We start from the raw sequence: 7,910 nt of genomic DNA, 5'->3' as shown, positions 1-7,910 counted from the left end.
TTCCTGGGTCGCACAGGCCACTGTGGGTCTGCCCCTGCGGGCACATCTGGAATAAGGAAGACAAGCAAGGGTGGAGACCAGGTACAGAGTTGGAATTGGTTCCTTTATGGAAAAACTGAAAATATAATAAAAATTAAAATAAAACCAGTTTTAAAAAAGCCAGCCCCTGGAGTTTCCACCTCCTGCCTCTGGCTCTCCAGAGGAATGAGGCCCCAACCCCAGGACAGCAGAAGGGTGAGGGTATTCTGTGCCTCCTCTTTCCCCCATTCTATCCCCATCTTTAACTCCACAGTGGGGGCCCCGGGAGGAACCAAACCTGGGTAGGGGAGCAGGGACCCAAGGCCCAGTGACCCAGAGAGGGAGGCTTGGTGTATGTACCCAGCTCCAAAGCTCCTGGCCTGTAGTGTGGGCATGGGCAGGGCCCTTCCTGGTCTGGGCCCAGTGGGGTTGGGCCTGTTAGTTCCATATCTTGAGGAAGGAGTCCCAGGAGCCTGTGGCCACAGCCATGCCATCATCAGTGACCCCGAGGCAGCTCACACGGTTGTCGTGGCCAGCAAGGACACCTATGAGGCAAGGGGACAACAGTATCACCCATCTGGGTTCTGCATCCCTGCCTGCAACTGTCCACCTCAGCGCCAAGCTCACCTGCACGGTCGCCTTTCATGGCATCCCAGATGTTGCAGTTGAAGTCATCATAGCCTGCAAGCAGCAGCCGGCCACTGCGGGAGAAGGCAACCGAGGTAATGCCACAAATGATATTGTCATGGGAGTACATGAGCAGCTCCTGATCAGCCCGCAGGTCGAAGAGGCGGCATGTGGCATCGTCGGAGCCCGTGGTGAAGGCGTAGCCATTGGGGAAGAACTGTGGGGTGCAGGATCAGAGCATGATGAGGGCACAGAGCAGGGCCAGAAGCCTGGCAGAAATGGGCCAGCCCAACTTGCCCTAGAACTTACAGCTACTGCATTGATGTCGGACTCGTGGCCAATGAAGGTCTGTCGGCACATCGAATCCCGCACATCCCACAGCTTGATGGAGGCATCACAGGCACCTGACACAAAGGTGCGGCCATCGGGGGCCAGTGACAGGGACATCACATCCCCACTGTGTCCAGCAAAACCCACTGTCTGCTGGCCTGTCTCAATATCCCAGAGGGCACTGGAGACGTAACAGGAAGAAGGCAGGGATCAGAGGTGTAGGACATACTCCCTGCTTCCCTGTCCCTCTATTGTGCGAGGTCGGCCTTGATAGAGCCTCCAAGAAAGGGGTGCTGGAAGCCACTCCGTCACAGGAGTCTGTCCCTGTACCTGCCCTCCGCCCCCACACCAGGAGAGGGAGGCTAGATGCTCAGAAGGAAGGTTCTGCCCTCGCTTGCTCAGGGTGTTGTACAATGTACTAAACACTGAGACACCAGCCCCCAGGCAGAAGTGTAGGTGAGCCCCAACTGCCTAGTTGTGGCAGGGCCTCACCAGGTGGTATCCCCAGAGCTGGTAATGATTTGGTTGTCATCCAGGAAGCGGCAGCATGACAGGTACCCTGGGGAAAGGGGCTGGTCAGCTGGGTCTCTAAGGGAGGGCAGCACAGCCCCTCCCCCGACAACAGCACTATGCCCCACCAGGCCCCTCTCACCAGTGTGGCCGGGCAGCTCCCGGCTGACCCTGACATTGCCTTCACGGGTCTTGAGGCTGTAGATTGAGCAGATGTTGTCCAATCCCCCACAGGCCACAAAGTTCCCTGAAGGCGCGTAGGCACAGGTCATGACCCAGGAGGAGCGCAGTGGGATGGCATGGACCTGGAGAGGAGGGCAGTGCTCAGGTCAGAGCTGGCTGGGGCCTGCAGCTCCATTCCATCCAGTCGCAGGCACAACCTCTACCTTGTTGGTGGTATAGCTGTCCCAAATGATGAGCTTTCCATCCTGGGATGCGCTGACCAGCAGCCTGTTGAGAACGGCGGAGAGAGGCAAAGGGGTCAGGGCACGAAGCCCCCTCTGGAGGCAAAACACCCTTCCCTCGTTCCTATGGGCTGGGAGGCCCTTTGGATACAACTCCCGACAGAAGCCCAGAGGTTCCTAACTGTGGTCCGTCTTGTTTCCCATCTCCTGGGCATGTCTGGGAATCATGGTCTTCCAAACACACTCAGCACCACTGGCATCCTGTTTCTCCCACCAGATCTGCAAGGCTGATGTTCCCCATCCCCACCTGCTATAAAGTCAGCCCCAGCCAACACAAAAGCTCAGCACACAACCTCAAATGCACACACACACACCTTGAGTCTGTCCCCCAGTGCATGGCATAGATTTTTGCCAGGTGCCCTCTGAGGGTCCTCCGTGTCCTCATCTGGATTCTCCCCACTGGGTCCAGCCCAGCTGTGATCTGGAGGTGGAGGCAGAACGGGCTCAGGGAAGTTCAGGCAGCAAGGCCCACCCAGCAGTATGCCTCAAACCCTTGCTCCTTCCCTAAACCCCATGTCCAACCCTGGATTCATCTCACCTGGGTCAGTGTTGAATCCCCACATGCTTTCCGGGCATCCTATAAAGGATGGCAGAGCCAGTCAAAGAGAGGCAGGAGAGATGGGGAGGGGGCCAAAGGGAAAGAAAACAGGAGATAGAGGAATGGAGAGGGTGAAACAGTTAGATTAGGGTACCCACAAGTGCAAAAGAAATCCTCCCAGGCCAGTACATGCAAGCCACTTGGCCCTGCCCGCTGGGCCTCCCTAGCCCAGCCGCCAGGCCCTCACCCGGATCTGGTTCCGGAGCTGCTCAGCCTCCTGTCTCAGTTGCTCCAGCTCACTCATGGCGCCGGGCTCGTGGGGCGGGGTTGGGGGCGGCTGGGGGCCGCGGGACGGGGGCTGGGGGAGGCAGCTCCTCGCCTCTGGCCCGAGGCCTGGGGGATGCAGGCTGACGTCAGGCCCAAGGCCGCCAGGGAAAGAAGGGGGGTAAGGCGGGGTTGAAGCGCGGCCCGGAAGGGGTAAGCGCAGGGCGAAGGAGGAAGGGGGCGGCCGCTGTCGCCGAGGCAGAGCCGGGGTCTCTGGCACGGGAGAGGTGGTGCCCAGGAATAGCTGACTTCCCCAGTCGTCCTCCCGCCCCCCGGAAACGGAGGGGGAAGTGTGAGAGGAAGCGTAGGGGAAACCCCTCCCTCGGACAGCCGCCCGGCCGGGACACCCGCGGCAGGAACTAGGGGGTGCTGGGGGTGTCGGCAGCGGCGGGGAGAGTCCCTGAGAAAACAGACCTGGCGTCCGCCCGGCCGGCACAGACACCGCCCTCCTAGCACCTAATTTTAAAAGGGGCGGTGCCTCTTTAAATTCACCCACACAAACAGTACACCCTTCCACACACACCCCCAGCTTCGACTGGGGAGGAGGAGAAACTAGAGGAAGAAGCTGGGCTGTTCGTGGGGTTGCCTAGGCAACCGTCACCCGGACTGAGAGCACCTCATTGGTGAAATGCCCCCACCCTAGCCCTGTTGCCAAAGCAACCGCATCCGCGGCAGAGACCTGTAGGGTGGGTGACCCCACCCCTGGCCCCTCACCCCCACCCGATCCAGCCTCCAGCCCGACCCAGAACCGGCCAGGGTGGCTGTTTACAGGATTTGGGAAAAGCCGATTGGCACTAATAGGTTCGGGACGGCTCACCCCGGATAATCCCTGGGCCGGCTGCGCCCCATTAGCCGCCCGCGGCGGGTGGAGGCGAGGGTAGCAGGGAAGGCAGCTCCAAGCGCAGCTCCCTCCCGCACCGAGGCCGCCCGTCCCGGCGCGCCCGCAGAAAGCCCGCGGGAGCTGCTCTCGAGTAATTAGGGCTCCGAGGAAGCGGGCGGGCAGGCGAGCAGCCGGTCTCAAGGGGCCCGCCGCTGCGCCCTCGGCACCCCAGGAGCCCAGTCCGCGGACACCGCGCGGGGGCCCCAGGGGCCTGGCTGGCTCCGCTCCAGGACCCGGAGTCCTGCCCCACCTTTTGAACACCTGTGTGATCTGGTCATGCACACTGTGCTCTGCCGACGCAGACATCCCCCACCCAGCTCCCACTTCCCCACGAACATTTCCCCTCTGTCAATTCAGCTTAATACGCCAGTGCCAGGGGATGCCCTCCAAATAAGAGGAGGTGGCAGAACACCCTTCCCCCCGGTTCCACCTCCCCATGTCCGGAGAAAGCCCCTTCCTTCTAGCTGCCAGCACCCAAGCCTGGCGGCAACGCAAGAAGCTAAAAACAGAAGGAAGCAAGCCAGGAGGAAGCCGCTGGGGGCGGGGGCGCCGTTCTTAGCCTTCACTGCCCATCACCTTCCAGGGTCCCTCCGCGGCCCCGGATTCTGGCCACAGAGTAGTCTGCGCCCCAAGGAGAAATGGGGGTGCCACTGCCCCCGCAGGTCTGGCGGGGCGACAGGGAAGGAACTAGGGAGGGTCCCGGATCTGGCAGCTGGAAGGCGCCGGCCAGTGCCGCGCTGCGAAACGCAGTGGGCCTGGCCCTCCGGCCCCCACGACCTCCATTTTTATCCAAACTAAATCTAGGCTAGGGGTGGCGGCGCCCGGGAACCAGGCTTGGGGTTAGGACTAGAAGAGGTAATAGGGTACCGATGTCTCCGGTCTAGGGTCATGTGGCCAGAAAACACCGGCAGAACCCAAATGGAGGCGAAGGCAAAGGTGGCCTCGCGGCCTTGCCTGCCTCCGAGGATTCTGGGGTTTTGCAAGGCGAATGCAGGCAGAGGTGCGTAACGGAGGGACACAGGGGTGCTACCCCGGGGCAGGAGGGAGGGTGGTGGTGGTGGTGGTGGAGAAAGGGGGCGGGACGGGGCTTTAGAGGAAGCCCCGAATTCGGTCCCCCAACTTCTCCAGGAGCAATAGGTAAGCGGGGCTGGGATGGGGTGTGGAGTCACGCAAAATGCTCCTGATGGTGCAGGGACGGAGTGCATTATTTGAGGCGAGGGTCCCCCAGTTCCCCTTCCGGGTTTGCGAGCGACGGGGCCAGAGAGAGGGGAGGTCTAAGGAGCTACGTCCGTTCCCGAAGAGCCAAACCGGGGAGACAGAAGAGAGGTTCCCCAATGGGATTTTGGGTCTGGGGGAGATGAGGACTTTTCTTGTCAGCGGAAGTACCTGTGGCGATAGGACTCTGCGAAGGGTCGCTAAAGGAGCGCGGGAGGTCCTGTCTTCCTCCGCGGCGGAGGCGGCGACGCGGATGGATTTTCTCAGTCACCTCAACTCAACCGGCCGGCGCTGCTCTCCCCAGAGCGGAGGGATCCCGCCCGCCAGTGACGCGGCCGTTGCCGCCGCGCCCAGGGCCCGGCTGGGCGAGACCAACTGTTTAGTGGGGGGAGGCAGGAAGGGAAAACACCACTTAAGAGGTACAGATTGACTCCGTCACAGCAAGGTTATTACTCCACGCTATTTAGACGCAAAGTGGGCCAAAATAAATACTTTACTTCCCGAAAAGTATGAAGACATCCCCCCTTGGGCTGGCAAGATGGTCCCGGCACAGGGGAGGGAGAAACCCCTCAGCGGTCATGTGACCTAGCCTCCCGGATTGGGCGGTTCCAGACTGGGAAGGGGGCCTCGACGCCCCAGTTCTCTGGCCACGCCCCTGGCCCTGGTGAGGCCACGCCCCTCCACAAGGGACTGAGCTGGAGAGCCCAACCGGCTCAGGACAGGGCCAGGGGCCTCAAGGGACAGAGGGAAAGAGCGGCGGTTCCGGAAGTCCCAGAACAGGAATCTGAGGGAGCCGGTGCTGGCCCTTGGGAACCTGGGAATGCCGAGAGAAGAGTCTTGCCCAGGCAGTTTCCCAGCGTTGCCCAGTGGGGTTTGTAGAACTCTATGGGGCCGAGTGAAACTGTAATAACTCATATTTTTTTGAGTTCATTACTTATTTAATCCTTACGTCAATACTATGAAGGTAAGTAATTCCATTGTCCCCTAAACTTATATTAAGTAATAGCATTTTATAGTAGTGGAAACAGATGCCTAGAGCTGCAGAATTAAGATATGAATCAAGGCAGTGCTAGCGACTTTACTGTGCAATATCAATGCTAGCCTCTTGATGAACCCTCTTGTGGACCATCCCTGCAAAGGGATGAGAATGTAAGTATAGGCCTCAGTTTCCACACCTGTAAAATTAACGAGTGTTGACTGCAACCTGCCCTGCAAATCACCTTGTATTGTTCTGAGGTCTCCACATATTGTGAAAATGCCTTGGAACATTCACGTCAATGAATAACCTCCATGCAATTTACAAGTAAAGTATGTAACACTTTCCTTGTAGCCTCTGTTAGGGGCATTACAAAGAGTTTTCAAAGCAGCTCAATTGTTTTAAGAAAATAAAGTCACATTCTTAGTTATGCACAAATTCCATTTGTGTGCACTTACCGATTAAAAACAGTATATTGGCAGTCAATTACATGTTAGAATTGGGACAGGACCTTATAGAAAATTTACTCCCAATTTCCTCTCAATTTACAGATGGAAAAAGTGACTTCCCTAAAGTCACTTAGAAAACTAGCAGCCTAAAACTAGAAACCAACTTTGCTAATCTCTAAAGGGCATCTGACCCTGCTTCCTCTCACTTTGGTTTCTGTGCTAAGAATGCTTCCTTGTTTTAACTCATTCAGCAAATATTTATGGAGTCCCAATGATGAATATTAGGCACTGTCCTAGGCACTGAGGATACAGTCATGAACATGTGCACCGTCTTCTGCCTACAGGGAGGTTACAGTCTAGAGACTGTTATCATTGAAATAACAATTAGTGCTGGTCACTTGGAAGTGCCATTTTCTGAAAGTAGAAGGGGGAGAGCAAGTAGATTTGGGAGGGGAGGTATTTGGGAGGAAGATCAAAGAGTTTTAAGTTGGGACATGTTAGGTTTGATGCACTAGGAGAGATGCAAGGAAGAATATTCAGCAGATGGCTCTTGAAGCAGGTTTGGGGCTCAGCAGAAGAGTCTGGGTTGGAATAGAGCCTTGAGAATGAGTGGCAGTTTAGAGCAGATGAAGTCATAAAGAGGTTCAGGGAAAAGACAAGATGGCCCAAGGCCTGAGGAACTCCAACATTAGAGGTCAGGCAGAGGAGAGCAAGCTGCCAAAGGAGAAGTCAGAGAGCTAAGAACAAAATCAGGAGAATGTGGAGTTCTGGAACCCAAAAGGAAAGAGTGTTCCAAATGGAATGGTAAGTTGTGTCGAATGCTGCAGAGAGAAGCAAGTTTGGACTGGCAAGTGTGGATAGGATGGAGTAATGTGGAGGCTGCTGGTGACTCTGTCCTGGGTGGTTTGCAAGGGAAGCTGTGCTTGCAGTGGGCTGAGAGTGAGTGAGAAATGAAGCAGTGCAGACAACCAGAGTAGCCAAGCCTTTGGGAATCTTGGCTTGGAGAGGATGTGGAAAGGTGGGGCAGCAATGGGAGAAGAATGTGGAGTCAAGATAACTGGGTTTTGATGGGAGCTACTGGAGCTTGTTTAAATGATAATGAGGACAGTGGGGAGAGAGGTGAAGGATACAGACAGGTAGGGGATGAGTGATGGATGGCCAGTTTCTCTGAGAAGGTAAGAAGCCCTGAGCATACATGGAGAACTTGGCTCTGATGAGTCGTCAGACACTTCCTCCTCATCAGACTGTTTTTTCTCAGGCTTCCCTATGGCCTTCTCTTCATTCTCAGGGCACACGGTAAATATTGCTTTTCCCAGGATCCCACTTAACCCTTCTCTTCTCACTCTCCATGTTATTCACTGGTGACTTCATCCATTATTGTGTCTTCACCCTCAGTTGCTCAAAGCTCTCAAATCTCTATCTCCAGGTCAGGTGTCTTTTCCCATGTGCAGACTTGGTATATGTCCAACTGCAGACTGAATATCTCCATCTGGATGCTCACAGACAGTGGCGTGCTGGAGTCAACTTGTGCCGGCTCAGACCAGCTTACAGGAGCCCACTGTATACCTCTCTCCCAATG

At 56.5% G+C, this 7,910-nt stretch overlaps 1 protein-coding gene across 1 annotated transcript; it reads right to left on the bottom strand.

The window, feature by feature from the left end:
- Positions 1–84: 84 nt before the first annotated feature.
- Positions 85–5,233, bottom strand: GNB2 (G protein subunit beta 2). The gene is made up of 10 exons (XM_017679929.3): positions 5,078–5,233; positions 2,735–2,880; positions 2,488–2,526; positions 2,264–2,370; positions 1,872–1,935; positions 1,628–1,790; positions 1,468–1,534; positions 955–1,156; positions 646–862; positions 85–563 (listed from the first exon to the last, which is right to left on the bottom strand). The coding sequence occupies exons 2-10, from the start codon at positions 2,789–2,791 to the stop codon at positions 457–459; spliced, it is 1,023 nt and encodes a 340-aa protein (XP_017535418.1). The 5' UTR covers positions 2,792–2,880; positions 5,078–5,233; the 3' UTR covers positions 85–456.
- Between the last annotated feature and the right edge of the window lie 2,677 nt (positions 5,234–7,910).

Source organism: Manis javanica, chromosome 10, assembly GCF_040802235.1.
Source record: "Manis javanica isolate MJ-LG chromosome 10, MJ_LKY, whole genome shotgun sequence".
Lineage (NCBI taxonomy): Eukaryota > Metazoa > Chordata > Mammalia > Pholidota > Manidae > Manis > Manis javanica.
The sequence above is the reverse complement of the archived record's forward strand: the minus strand, read 5'-3'. Positions and strand labels throughout refer to the sequence as shown.